This window comes from Oryzias latipes, chromosome 3 (genome assembly GCF_053564925.1).
Source record: "Oryzias latipes strain Hd-rR chromosome 3, Olatipes_Hd-rR_3.1".
Taxonomy (NCBI): Eukaryota; Metazoa; Chordata; class Actinopteri; order Beloniformes; family Adrianichthyidae; genus Oryzias; species Oryzias latipes.
The window spans coordinates 20,190,927-20,206,482 of NC_136239.1; the positions used below are offsets into that span (position 1 = coordinate 20,190,927).

The 15,556-nt window shown below is 40.0% G+C and overlaps 1 protein-coding gene across 4 annotated transcripts in view; it reads right to left on the reverse strand.

Moving 5' to 3' along the window:
- The window catches only part of rasa3 (RAS p21 protein activator 3), a 48,578-nt gene extending 38,946 nt beyond the window's left edge, over positions 1 to 9,632 (reverse strand). For all 4 annotated transcript variants that reach the window (XM_011490324.4, XM_078945124.1, XM_023953392.2 and 1 more), the window contains exon 1: positions 9,370 to 9,632. In XM_011490324.4, the coding sequence (XP_011488626.1) occupies positions 9,370 to 9,424 (55 nt within the window). In that variant the 5' untranslated portion in view covers positions 9,425 to 9,632. The remainder of the gene's footprint in view (positions 1 to 9,369) is intronic.
- Positions 9,633 to 15,556: the final 5,924 nt, after the last annotated feature.

Genomic DNA, 15,556 nt, shown 5'->3' on the forward strand with positions numbered 1-15,556 from the left:
AAGTCCCACTTCGACCATCTTTTGTCTCTATTGTCAAAGCGTTCCCAGTGGTCGTTTTAATTATGGTTATACCAAAATTTTAAAATTGGGTAATTTTCAAGGACATAGTTTCTGTAGAGCAACAGGAGTTCATCAGAAATTCGCCTCTGAGTTCTGGGAGGGCCTGTTGGCACAGAGTAAGCCTTCCCCCACTACCCATCATGCCTTTGTTTACACTCCCTCTCGCTATCATAGTCCCTAACACCCCCAACCTAACTTTACAAAAATGCCACAAGAACATGTTAAAAACACCAAAAACACAATTTTCATGAGAGTGGGTCTTTAAACCCTGAAGACAACATGTTAATGATATACGAATACGTTTTTTGTTTTTTTTAAATCTGTCAAATAAATAATAATCTGCTGTTAATTAGATAAACCTGCAATTGTCTTAAAATGAATTTAAAGCCCTTGTAAACTTAAGTCTGAAAAATTTTAGCCTTTAACTTAAAACAACATGGGACATTTTTAAGTCTAAACTACACAGCCCACCATCCTCCAACCCTGCAAATGCAGAAATGTCCACATATTGCAGTTCCTCAAAAGACCACTAGAGCTAGGTTTCAGGAAAAGCCTTTTTGAGTTGATTTGAGTAAACTCTTGTCAGTGTGGTTGTCCCACTTCAGGCTTTTGGAAGTATTTTAGTATATGGAACTACATTAAACATACTAAAGCCCACTGCCCTAGTTTGTAAAACCATCTTTCCTAAACCAAACAAAAAAACTATTCAAAAACACTATTCAATTATTCACACGCATCTACAAATTTGAGCCGGATAAGGTAGTTTGATTAGCTTTTTATCCAGCACTGAGGAGGAAACTTCAGAAACTTAAAGCTATGTCACACAGCTTCAATGTACATTTTGGACATATTGCACAGATTAAAATTGGTCTTTCATGAATATATATGGAAAAAGTAAGAAAAGATGTGGTCTTTACATTAAATTATCACAAATGTATCATGAATGAACCAAGTTAAAACTACAGAAGATGTACGAATAAACCACACAAAGAAAAACATGTAAATCAGCTTGGAACATGAATCGTGCGTGATTATTGCACTGTTAATATGCAATGCATGAGTTATTCATGCGTCTGTTGCATAATTTTAACGTGAAATGTTTGGCATTTACTTGATGTGAAAGTTATATAACGGTGGTACATGCGTAAAAAGTCCGTTAGACATACGTGAAACGGTAGTGCAAAGCCACAAGTTGTACCTTGTAAAAATCGCACACAACTGCGTAAGGTTTACGTAATAATTCCGTAATATTAATTTCGTATAAACTACATAAAACACTTTTGAACTTTTAAAAACTGAATTCACGTGAAATTGAAACCCTCAGCAGACATCTGTACACATGACGAATGCAAGAAACACTTATGAATTCCGTACATCACGCATGTATCATGTAAGACCGAAATTTCCGAAATGTAAGACCGAAATGCGCAAAATATACGTAGTAGCTGTGTGACATGGGCTTAAAACATGACAATCCTGAACGCCAAAAGTCAGTCCCATCTTTACCATAAGCCAGCCACTGCTTGGAACTTGCTGACAGCTCATGCAAAGATCTATGCTGAGTGAAACGGTTTTAACCATTTTGTGGTCCAGAGCGTTCAGCTGTATTAGAGGAAATGTGGCAACAAGCCACAAAAATAAACGATGCTTCCTCATAGGCCTACAGCTTTAATTAGGAAGGGTTTCTGTTTTATAGCCATATTTCTGAACTGCTTGCATGCCGAAAATGCTGCATCTGAGCCTCTCATCAGCTATGGCTGTGCAGCTGATTGTTTGAAACTGAAGCTGATTTATTCTGCCCGGACTACAAATGAGTCTTTTCAAAGAGCCATCCCTGATTCCTCCTGACAAAGGATCTCACTGAGTCTGACGTGACAAACAGCATAACTTTTTAAAAATAAACCTGCGTGCATCATAGTTTTTTCTTTTTATCTATCTTATTTACATGTCCAGTGTAAAGAAACACATTCAAATAAGGTTGATGCCGTAAACACAAATTGGTAGTACTGCAGTACAGAACATCTCCCCTAGATTTTCAAATCATGACTCATTTAGTGTTTGTGTGTAAGAGATGCTGAGTGAAAAAAAAAAAAAAAGCAATGGTATGGAAGGATGCAGGGAGGCCTGCTGCAGGGTCTGGGGCCCTCGATTCTCCAGCATTCCCCTCAAAACATTTACTCTGGCGGGATACTTTTTAAAAGACTTCACTCAAACGGTGGGGAGCCCATTATGGTCAAACGCAGAAAACTTCCAGAGAGTCAAAGATAACAACCACGACGATATTGTCTTGACTTGATTTATAAAGAAATCGTTCATTTAAATAACTGTCAATCCAACAAATTACTCAAGCAGAAGAAAAAGATTGATTTCTAAATGTACTGGATGAAAGCCTAACAGCTGAGGCAAGTCTCAGTATGGAGACTTTTGACTGTTCATGAACAGCAGAATCCACTGCAGTTGATTCCACCTAAACAAGTGAAATCAGTACTTCTAGTCAAAAACTCTCCGCCACCAAAGAAGCAACACTCAGCTTAGTAGATCTGCTGCAGAGCGAGTGGAAACACAGCGGGGGAACAAGGCCAGTTCTGGTTACAGACTGTTCACTGTAGTCTCTGTGATAAACCAGAATACAGTTACTGATCAAGCTCAAACTCTGTCTCAGCGCGGGCTGGAAGCTAATGTTCACACGAGTTCGTCACTCCCGATGGAAAATCTGAGTGAAGCAAAAATACACATTTATGCGCGCACACACCTTTATGGGCAGCAGAAAGTTTATATGTTCCCATCAGAGTTTTGTTTGAAGTAAGAATGGAGAGATCTGACTGGGAGGAGCTGCCTTCACTGCTCTGCATTTGCTGTGCGTCCCACATGAGTCAGGACACAGTTTAACCTCAATCCTGCCTCTAGGCTTTTTACCCATTTACAAAATTCTGAGAATACAGTTTGCATTTGGACTTTAAAAAGAAAAAAAAAGATAAAAAAAGAAAAAAGGTCAACCCTTGTGCATTCTTCTCCACTTCATTCACTAACAAACACCCTGGTAAGCACAATGAAAAGATGATATGATCATTTTTCCAGGCACAGTCGAGGTGAGATGTGACTTGAGCGCGGGACCCTGTATCTCATGTTATCAAGGGAAAAGCAGCGCAGTTTCATCAGTGCGGGTTTGTAGACAGATCTGCTATGGAAAACAAGAAGTCTTTTTGTCAATATAGCACTAAAACGTCTCTGCTCTCAGCATGTATGGACTCCCGAGCACCTCTGCCTGCACAGTATTATTTCCTGTCTCCTACAGCATGAACAGGTAAAAGTGAAAGAATTTCTCCAACAGGTCATCTGAAGGACAGGCTGAGTGAGTGACACCCTGGGAGAGCTCTGCAGCCCTTTATTTACCCCTGCTGGTCCTGCATGATGTTCCTGTGGTTACACTTCCTACTATTCCTGGTACTGTGTTCTTGTGGAGGACACATTAATTACACAAGGAGAACTGCCGTACCCAACTCGGATTATAGCACCGGCCTGAAGCTGCGCTTGAACGGCCAACCCACATGTTTACTGGAAACTTCCCAAAGAGCTCGCCCTCCAGGACAAAATAAAGAACTTGACACAAACGTTTGTGTGCACACACCACGGCCACAAAACAGTCAGGATTTCAAATGGAATGTAAACTTGGGCTGCATTTTGCTGGAGTTGTTAGATGTCAACTGGCACTCAATTTATGTGAAGTTTGCATCTTCTTGTGATACGTGTGTGGGCTTTTCCACCTAGAGTTAACAGACATTCATCCTAGAGCTGCATGATTGGACCAGGTTGTATTAAAATGAAATAAAGTTGATTAAATATAAACCCATTCCCTACAAAAGAGTTGGTGTATTCCAGAAGTGTCACTGTAATTAAGCTGATGGAGGTTCACAAAAGATGGCAAGAGTCTCTTTTCAGTTAGCAATGTTGAATCCCTGTTTGGTCAACGTCAAAAAAGGGGTGAAAGGGACTTTTTATTTCAATTCTTATTAACCTAAGATCACTTGGACTCTTGGCCGAACACAGCTTCAATTTATTTATCTGCTCTTCTTTTGCAGAGCTTTTACAATCGTAAATGGTAAATTGCATAAACTTATCTCACTTTATGGTCCGATGCGCTTTATGCAACGTAGACACTGGGCACGTGTACTTTCTAGAACCCAAGTTCAGGATCTACGGATCATGATTTTGGTTTTCATGGCTTACGTTCTTTCTCTGTTTTTAGTTCAGTGACGTCTCACCAATAATACCATCACTAAACAGTTTATGCACATAGAAGTGACCTCTTTTGAACCAAAAGAGCATTTTAGAGTCTTTTAAGGGGGTTATTTTCATTTAGTGGCTTCATCGGGTCTGTGTCGGAAATGGCATTTAATCATCGTCACATTCTGCCATTAGAGTTTCCGACAAATCCATTCACTTACATGATGCGGAGGAGAAAGCTGTGAGGGATGTAATATGAATCCAATTCCCATTAGACAACCAGTTAAGCCTGCTGCTGCAGAAGCTCAGCCTTTATCTCTCACAACACTGGGTTTTATGTTTTTTTCAAAAACCATAATGTTTTGTGATTTCCAGAAACGGCAAAAAGATCACAAAACTCTGGCACAAACTGAAAACTCAAGACATTTACCAATCTATTAGGCATCAAATAAATAAGTCAGATGTCATTCAAGGGTCATCTGCTTCAGTAACAAAGAATAAATAGTAGTTATCCTCAGGAGCGACTTCTATTAGATTTTTTAAAAACATAAATAGGCTCATATATTCGTTATTTTCCCACTAAAAATTGGCTGCCCTTTAGCGATTGTTTCCCGCTAGCGTGCCCTGTCGGTGTGTGTATTAGTATGTGCTAGTAATACGCTACGCAGCAACGCAGAAGAAGAAGTCCCGTCCAAAACAAACATGGAGGAGAATCTGATTGGTCTTCTCCTGCACTTCATATTTTTCTTAATTTCATCAAGACATTTTTTTGCTTTCCTTGGACTAATGTGGGACAACCAGTCATCAAACTGGGTTACACAGTGAAGTACAGCTAAAAGGGCCATCATTCAGACGCAGCTCCTACAGTAGAAGCTAAAGACCATGGTAAAAAAAACAAAAAAAAAGATTAAATGACCCCACAAAGCCAGACATGGAGACGTGCTTACCAATGCTTTTGTAGAGCTCTTCAAAATAAATAAACCTGATCTCTCTGCATCTGTTTCTTCCGTGCATTGCAAATGAGATATACAGTCAATGTTTCTATGTAGCGATGAGGCTAAAAACTAAACAGTAGCTTCTCTCACCCTCGATGGGAGGATCAAGTTTATGAACACATTTTTTGGACAGGCATTGAGCATCGAATTTTACGAGTGTGGAAAAAGAAGCAGCAGCCGGAAATTTGCTCTATGTTAACGTAGCATTACGCCAGTCTTGACGGATTTGTTCAGAAGCATTGCACTGTCTCCCAAAAGTGCAACTTATACCCCGGAGCGACTTCTATATGTTTTTTTTCTTTATTATGCATTTTTTGCTCCTGTGACTGAAACTCTGGTGTGACTTTGACTCCGGAAATATGATAACTCTTAAACATTGTCTTCCATACAGAGTTTTTCTTTAGTCCAAGGCTGCCCAACAACAGTCTTCAAGATCATCCACCCTGCTGGCTGTTTTCCAGCTCTCCCTGTGTTGCTTCCTGCAAATCACCTGGATCAGGTATGTTCAGTCAGTCAGAATGTGGAGACACCTACGTCAGCTATCAGCAGCAAGCAGTGCAGGGAGAGCTGGAAAACAGGCAAGGTGAAGGATCTCAAAGACTGAGGTTGGTTTTTTTGTTTTTTCTTTACACTTCCTAGGTTCTTATGTTTCGCATTACACAACTGCGGCCAGGTCTACATGTGAGGAAGCAAACAAACCAAGCCCACTGTGCCACAGCTGGTCAAAAATCCTAAGTTCAGTGGGTTTAGGTTTGCAATAACTAAACCAATTGGACGATGCAATTAAAGACCTCCATTTATTACACTGGATTCTTCAAAGGGACAATAGTAATGTGCGCCGTAAAAATGTTCTACATGTGTCCCAGGCTTTATCAAGCAGTGTTTCACACAGCAGCAGAGAGGCCAAATGCACATATGTTGTCGTTAATTAGCCCCGACTCCAGCTGTGCCACTGAGAATTAGCGTCTCCGAGCAGAGAGTCGCTGACAGATGAAGAACAGTCTGCTCCTAAATGTGAGACACCACCTCTGTCCCCCGCTCTGCATCCCACTACATCTGCTTTGTATTAGCTTGTTGCCATGCAGGAAAAAACACGATTCTTTTGTTGTCTATCCCAGCCAATCAGGAAGTGAATTGAGGGTAGTTTCCTGTTTCCTGTGTTCCCCAGACGGCAACTCAGAGCTCAGTAGCCTCACGCCGTTTCCGTCATCCGTGTGTTCCTCCAGGAAACTGGGAAGAGTCGTCACCTGGCAGAGTGTGCTATCTCAGCTCCGAATGTGTGCCAGAATCCAGGCTCTGAGTCATCAGACTGGGGCAGCGTGTGTCAAAAGGCAACCCCTTTGACGAAAACAACATGATGCAAGGGTTTCACAGACGTTCCCGGGAGCAGAGCGCGGTGGGGATCAGGCGGACATTGATGTTGCGTGCTGCTTGGTTACACCACAGCACTAAAACTCCATTACAGAAGAAGAAAGCCTTTGGAAGGGAAAACAGCGTACATGTACTTCAAGAATGACAAACTCTAAGACCTTAATGTTCCTTTGACGTCGTTTCCAGGTAGAAAATGAAAGGAAGTTTATTGACTTTTATCCGATAAAACGTTTATACCTCTAACTTTTGCTGTAATGCACTAAAGGAATGAATTTTGCCTTGAATATGACAGTAAATTATAATTCGAATGGAACCCAAAACAAGAAGAACAAATAACCGAATACCGTAACTATGTTAGTTACACTGTTCCACATCTTGATCATAAAACACGCAAGATATCTTTATATTTTGAATGTCACAAATGTTTTGTGTATTTTTTTTAAAGATTTCCCCAAAACACATTTACTTGTTAATCTTTTTTTAAAGGATATTTTTAATCAGAAATATGATCCTGCTATGCATTAATTTAAGATCCAAATTAAATTGGTGGTGGTCTAACCTTAAACTTACCTTTACTGAACTGGATATCCATTTGTCCAGCTTAGGAACAAGTCCTACTACTCTGTGCTTTGGTAACATGACTCAAAATCAGACGTATATCCTAGAAAGATGTCATTTCCTGTGGAAAGGTCATTTAGCCATTCCAGTTTTGTTCCCTTCAGCTCCATGAATTCATTCAGAAAATGCTGCAATCTAACAAGGCCTCTGTGACTTCCACATAATGAGCATTTGCTAACCTCTTAGGGTGGTTCTTTTCTGGCTGTTTTCATGCAGATCTGCTGGTAATGACTGGGATACCAGCGTTTGATTGAGAGGGCGAGAGGAGTGAGGCTGTGTGGTGCAGGCTGGCATCGTCACGAAGCCCCACAGCTTTGGCGGCTGTTTTGTTTTCATGTTTCTGTCCTTGCAGCTCAAACCCGCTGTCGCATGTTTGGAGTCAAAACACACTGGACAGCACAGACAGGATGAACTGGGTGCCAGGTGTCAGTCAGTCTTGTCCTGACCTCCAGATTGAACTTAGAGCAACCAACAGGAAATGACTAGATAACACTTTATTTAGCAGGACTCAAAGCAAAAGGCTTTAAATTGTGTCTAATGAGTCAAACTTTTGTTAAAGTCTCGATCATCTTTTGATCTATTTTCAGACCATCCCCAGTGGTATTTTTATAATAATTATTCAGTTTTTAAGGTAAAGTACGTCATTTATAAGGACATAGTTTCTGCAGAGGAAGTGGCCAGGGCGAGGGAAGTCTGGGCATCTTTGCTTAGACTGCTGCCTCCACAACCCGGTCCAGGATAAGCAGAGGAAGATGCATGGATGGATGGATGGATGGATGGATGGATGGATGGATGGATGGATGGATGGATGGATGGATGGATATGAATGGATAGTTTCTGCAGAGTGGCAGTAGTTCATTAGAAATTTAGAAATTCTCCTCTGAGTTGTGGGCGGGACCGTTGGTGTGGAGTAAGCCTTCTTTCATTTCCCATCGTCCATTTGTTTACATTCTCTCCCGCTTGCTTACAGCCCCTCACACCCCCCAGCCTAACATAAGCGGTGCAACAAAAATGGTGAGCAATATCAGAGCTATCCAGCCGTACAGTTTTAAGTCAGATACCAGCTCAGACGAGGAAAACAAAGATGAACATGGATCTAGTCGACTGCAGGTGGAGGCATCAGGATTGGGCGGAGCAGGGAGCTTGTGGCCCGCCCAGCATATTTTCTACGTCACAAATACAATCTTTTTCCAACTGCGTTTTTTCATTAGCTCCTGATTGACAGCGATTTAAGTAAAGAAATACTAAAAAAAAAACAATATTTTTTTTCCTTAATTTCTTAATATATGTTCTCCATCCTGAGAAAAACGCCACAAAAACACCACAAAAACATTTTTAACCGGAGTAAAAAAATATAATAATGAGTTAACAAACTAAACAAATAACATTAATGTTCAATAAAGCCAATCAAATTTTATTTGATTTTTTTACTTTTTTATACTTTTTTTTTTTTTATCAAATTCATGTTCAATTAATTAAAAAATTGCTACTATATTTAGTTTTTATTTTTACTGCAACTGATGAAAGCTTATTCAAATATAAACACATAAAATCACATTTGCTCCATTCATGACTTCATTCATAAAATATAAAGGCTCTGAGTGCCTTCTTCAAATCAGGGGTGCCCAGCTAAATCTAAATATAGAATTCTGGGTTAACAATCAATAGCTACTAGCTAGACAACCATGAATGCATCTTTGAGGGGGGAAGGGGGGGTGCAGGAAAAGAAAGAGGGGGGTTGGAGATGTGACATGAATGGCTGGATGCAATTAAGGGGTAATAAAGGGTTGTTGGACCAGAAAACATAAAGAAAGACAAAGAAAACATCTGGATCTTTGCAGCTCTGACGCCTTGGGGACAGAGTCAAGTTAAACAAGCATGATGGGGATCCAAATGCCAGCTGCCAAATTCCCACAATCAAACCATTCTTCTTCTCTTCTTTAACTTGTGCGGGTTTATAGTTTTGCGTTGCTGTGCGGTGGAGAAGCAGAAGACAGATATCCCGTGTTCAGCCCCCACTGCTCCCCGTAAATATGGAGTCATTCTCGGAGGCGATCGGGAAGGGGGGGGGGGGGGGGGGTTAGGCATTTGTCTTTCTTACCTATTTTTATTTTGACGCTCTGAAAAACCCGAAGACCTTCCTCCTCTACCGCCATGCCTTCCCCGTGGCTCGGTCCCTTCTCACGGCTGAATGGAAGCTGTCCTCCACGGCGGTTGGTTCCGGCCTCTCCAGTGTGCGGATATTCCAGGGGGTTTGCACATCTATGCTCTCCTGAAAGCGACTGCGCACGCTGCTGCTGCTGGAGCAGGAGATGTGGGGAGCGGGTTCAGCCTCAGAGAGCGCTTCGGTCTCTCAGCAGCAGCGGCGGACGCGGGAGGGGGCGTGGCTCCAATCGGCGACGCCCACACGCGTGGTGTGAGGCGGGTGATGTGTGCCCGGCTGTGGAGGTGCAGAGGAAGCGCAGGCTGAGTCACCGCCACGGCCTGTCGGGACTGTTATACCCAACTGACCAAAGCACTTCAACCTATTTCTAGTGAAACCACGTGACTCTTTTCATGCTTTAGGACAGTTTTTCCACAAAAGAAGGTTTGAACTTATTCATTTACTCCCACAATATAATCAATGCTCTTAAAACACTTGGGTTATTTCTTCAACCCAACTTTTTAATTATTCATGTTGGGATGCATTTCTGGGTCACTTTTTCCCCGCTGAGTTTAATTTTAATTTTATCCTGAGTTAAAATAACCCAGAAAAAAGTAACCTATAATTTAGGTTAAAAAAAAACCTAACTTGGGTTGTTTTTTTTTAAATTGAGTTTTTAGTGTGATGAAGATCCATCCATGTTTTATTCTAAAAGAAATTAATACTGACCCATAAATAAGCCTATTGGCATAAAGAAGCAGAGAAGTTTTACATTTTTTATATAATGCGTTCAAAATTCTCTGCCAAAAAAATTTCAAATAATTATTTTAATGAAATATTCAGGAAAAACAAGATTGTTTTATCCAATAAAGAATAATTTTAAATACAAACATGTATTACCAGTTCACTTAAAGAATAAAAGGTCACATGGCATCTGTTTTAAAACGTACAAACATTTAAATATCCCACTCCCTTTCAAGCAATTACTTCAACTCCTTTTGACAGACTTTAATATTTAAGTCTCATGTCACATGCCCTGCGCATAAGAGTTAGTGTCTATGTCATTTGAATTTTTTACAAGTGTATGTATGTGGATGTATTTTCTAATCAATGTCAGGACTAATTATCTTAAGTTTCATACAATATTTACATTTACAATAATAAAAAATTGATAAATAGCTATAGTCTTATTAAACTAACATATAGGTAGCCAAAAAATTTTTTTTTCAATTCACTAACAGTGTTGCACATAAAGTTTGTTGCTCCTCAGGGGGTTAATTATTGAGTTAAAAGCCATCTATCATACATTTGCAGCAGACATAGACATGGTGCAGCCCAAAATAATAGAAGAAAAGTCTGGACAGGACTTAAGATCCGCCCAGGTGAAATATGCATCATCAACGCATCACCAACCCACACCATAGGCCACGCCAGAGAAATAACAATTGGGTTCTTTCTTTACAATAGCCCAGCTGTGGTCTAGAGTGTTCTCCACATCCTGACTCAGCACAGACGTGGCACTAGAGAGGAGTCAAGGTGACTATTAACCAGAACAGCATTTAGCTGCACTGACTCTGCAGCCAACTCATGTGTTAGGATCAGCTGTGACTCCTTCAGAACAGCTCCAGATCTAATTAAGATCTAATTAAGCTTCACAGCATGTCTCAGTGTCAAGCAAGTCAAAAAGAAGTAGCACACCCAAAAAAGACTGAGATTAAAATAAAAATCTCTGGGTCCTTAGGAGGTGAAGATAGTGCTTAAATACAAAGAATTTTAGGGGTAGGAGGTTTTCCACGTTTAGCTGCTGTCAACTGGGCAGCTGGCTAGCGCAGCAAGCCAGCCCACTGAGTGCCTACTAAAGCCAATGTGGGCAAACACAGGTGGGGCCCGGCCACCACAGAAACTGCAAACAAAAGCATTCGGGGCCCACTTTTCTGCCCACTTTTAAACCATTTGGGGTCCACTTGGCCTTGCTGGCTGGGCTTCTAGATTTTACCATATTTGTCAAATAAATTGTGGAATATCAAAGTATGCATCAAACTGGTAGTGATCTTTGAATATTAAATTAAGTGTCATGTATTTTTTTTTTTTTTACATTTTAATACCTTAGAAATAAAAGTGTCATTTTTTACGTCTAAAGGCCCGCACACACCGGGACGAATATTCGCCAGCCGTTTTTCGACACGTTTTTTGTGTTCACACCCAGGCAATTTTCGCTGACGATGAGCCGAGCGAACATGCAATTTCATTCCCTGACGTTAGATGGCGCTTAATGTAAAACAGAAATACTCCTGTACACAAGGTGGCGCTGTGCAACTTCACGCTTGTTAAAGTCGCTTTTCACTCAGAAGAAGAGAGCAAGTATTTATGCAATTGTCAGAATCATACAAAGAAAACATGAATATTTCCAGCACCAGTAGCTCAAGACTTGATCATCTTATTTTCAGGTCCTGTTTTGTGTCTGACTCTTTTCCTGCCGCCTACCCCGGGTCTCGCCTGGATCCTGACTACTCGCGTTTCCTTTCTGATGCTCCCATGCTTGTTATTGATCCCTGCCTGCCTGACCCTAATTTAGCTTTGTGGACTAATAAACCTGCTGCAATTGGAACCAGCCTTCTGCCTGTTTTGTGACAGAATGCTTCCAATGTAGGTTCATATCAAAGGTGGCTTAACAGCCTGACCTTACAGAATTTGAGTATCTAGCCTGGAGTTATCTATAAATTGTTACTTGTTGTGCATTACAAACACAAAAAGATTATAAGAATTTTGAAAAAAGCTGCAAGCTTGTGGGGGTAAAACAAAACGAAGTTCCTTTTTGGTAACCACATCCTGTAAACTGAATGTTTATGCACATGATGTTAACAAAAGTAGGTAACTGAGTGATAAATAGGCCATAAAAGCAGACTCCTCATGCACTAATGTTACAGCAGTCAAATTTCCTGATATGACTATCATGACTTGTTAACCAGAGCAGCTGATACAGAGAGGACAGTTTAATGATACTTTTACTTCACTTCAGATACGCCCTGTGGTCAACTACAGCTGTTTGTATTTGTGTAACGGTGCGGAACAGCAAAAGTGTGTCTGACACACTGATGTTTAGGCTATTAGAAAAAAAAATGAGAAAAGGATATTTTCCATAAACCAATCATTCTGCAAGAGTGTAGATGTGTGGCAAAGCAGTGGCAGAAAGAGGAAGAGAACACAGATGCTGATTATGAGCAGATTAGTGAAAGGATGCTCACTGGCGGTTGATTTTGCACAAGCAAGTGGGTTTTAGGGCGTTGTCACATTTGAAATAACTGTGCATGCACTACTAACACACCCTATTGTGGTTTGTGTTTTTTTTCCACAATAAAGCGACCACCATAATGTATACATGCATACTTGAAAACATGCCGGAGAGACAGATCTGAACAGATGGCGAATGACATGTGCAGGCTTAATCCTGGTATTATGGAGAGGATAAATAAAAGCTCAGTGAATAAAGCATGAATCAAATGAGAGTGTATGTAATTTGGCTTGTGGTATTTTTTAATGTAGTCTCTGAGCTCATTATTGTTTGTAGGCATTTTATCCCACATGTAAAGAAGTGTTTTCCCCTGACCTAATTGTTTGCCCTCAACCTTTTCTGTTCTCTATAATGGGGGGAAAAAACAGAAATCACAATATCTGTCAATGGAGGTCTTCTAAAAACAAAATCAATCAAATCAATTCAATTTAAACACTTTTTTTTATCAGCCACACATGTAAAAAACACTCAAAAACACAGTTAAAATACTCAAATAAAAACTGTTTTGGGTAACCATAAAGAAAAATCTAAAATGTCAGACCTTGTCAACATCATTTTTATCACTGTCCATGCATTAGGTTCATGTAGTTGGACCATTGCTATGCATTTGCTGTCTTTGTCTTTGCAACGTGTTTGTGTCTAACAAGAGCAGCAAAATAGACATAGACATGGATCAGAGACATGGACAGACAATGGACTAAAGACATGGACAAAAACTCACTTTTGGCACAAATGGAAACCCATATACATCAAATGGTTTTGCTTTTAGGAACAAGGGTCAGTTACAGATGTAGCTGAAAAAATAGAATTCAAAATGTAAGGTGCCAGACAGTGCCTTAATTTACCGGACAAATGTATTTTTGGATTGGTTATGCTTATGAGAACCTAAACAATAAAATAAATTGCTTGGAAATATCCCATGTGTCATTAAAGATGTTGTGGTACTGCCAGACTAAGAGGAAGTAGACCAGCTGAGGGCTCAAGAATCATTTAGGTTCTTTTATTTTGTCATACTGATACTGATGCACCAGCAATTCTCGGTGAGGCTTCTCCACCTAATTTTAACTTTAACTTACAGGAAAGAACGGTGGGGTCCTGCATCGATTGCTCACAAAAAATCACATCTGAAAAGATTTTATTCAGCAAATATTGTTCATTTGAACATCATTTTTGGTGACCCACCAGTTTTAACTGCCCCGGTGTACAGAATACCAAACCCTCCTTCCTGTTTATTAAAGAATGTTTAAAGCTTCTGAGCAGCATGGATTTTCAGCAACATGTCACACAACCCAACTCAGAACAGAGGACACAGGCTGGACCTTTTTTTTACCTACAGCCTGTCCGCCGGGGTGTCCACTGTTGTTGACTTGGCCATATCAGACCATTATTGTGTCTTTCAGCGTCACCAATGTAATCCAGCAGGAAGCCTCTATGACAATTTTATTGATATTTTTAAACAAACTCCTGCTCAGATTTCACCTGCACCCTGTGATTATTTGGTTGATCATTTTAATAATAGACGTCAGTCTTCATCAGATGCAGTGGCTCCGTTCAAGACAAGGACATTAAGAACCACTCCTAAAATGCCATGGAGGACTGATGACATTAAGTATCTTAAACAGAATTGCAGGAGAGCAGAGAGGAGATACAGAAAGATACATTGATTAATTCATTTAGAAATTTTAAAAGAACAACTCAAAATGTACAATAAGTCAGTTAAACAGGCCAGAACTTTCTATTTTTCCAAAAATCATTTCAGATAAAAAAAAGACAATCCCATTTTTTTTGTAAAACAACTGATATTTTAATAAATAAAGATTTCAACAAGTCTCCATGCCATCATGTAATATTGCATGTGAGGACTTTGCAGACCACTTCATGGGCAAAATCAATGCTATGAGTGTATTGCATAGATGAAATCATCTGTGCAATACACTGGTTTTAACAGATAACCAGCATTGTTTTTACCAGAAGAAACAGTGGGGAGTTTTGTCCTGTTTGATGCTGAGATGCTTGGTCGAGTTGTATCCCAAGTAAATGCCACAACTTGCCTTTTCGATCCCATTCCCACGTCATTTTTTAAAACATTTTATGGATTCTTTGAGTCAGAGATTTTAAATACAGTAAACTGCTCTTTTCAGACGGGGGTCTTCCCCTCTGCCTGTAAGACGGCGGTGGTGAGGCCCCTTCTGAAGACGAGTCATTTAGATCCAAATACTCTGGATAACTATACCTGAATCCAACTTACAGTTTTTAAGTAAAAGTAAAGAAAAACGTGTCGCTACTAAACAACATGAGATTTTAAATACCCGAAAAATTTTAGACAAATATCAGTCTGGTTTTAGGAGAAACCACAGTAGAGAGACAGCTATTTTAAAGATTGTTAATTATCTTAGAATAAATTAGGACTCACAGAAACATTCTATTTTGGTTCTGCTGGATCTTAGGGTCGCTTTTGATATAGTAGATCACCAGATTTTATTAGACGGAGTCTAATGGGCCTCTCTGGAAACGTTCATAAGTGGTTTTATTCTTATCTTACACATTAACACTTTTGTGTAAGTATGGATACATGCTCTTCAAGAAGCCATGAAACAAGTTGTGGGGTTCCCCAAGGGTCGATTTTAGGTCCTATACTTTTTAACTTGTATATGTTGCCTCTTGGGTATTCACCAGGAGACACGGCGTTGACTTTCACAGCCACGCTGATGATACACAGCTTTACATCGCCATGTCACCTGATGACCTTGAACCTATAAACACTGTTTTAAATTGTCTTTTAGATATAAAATACCGATTATGAAAACTGAAAATGTAATAATTGGTTCTGAAGACAAGAGAGATGATTTTACC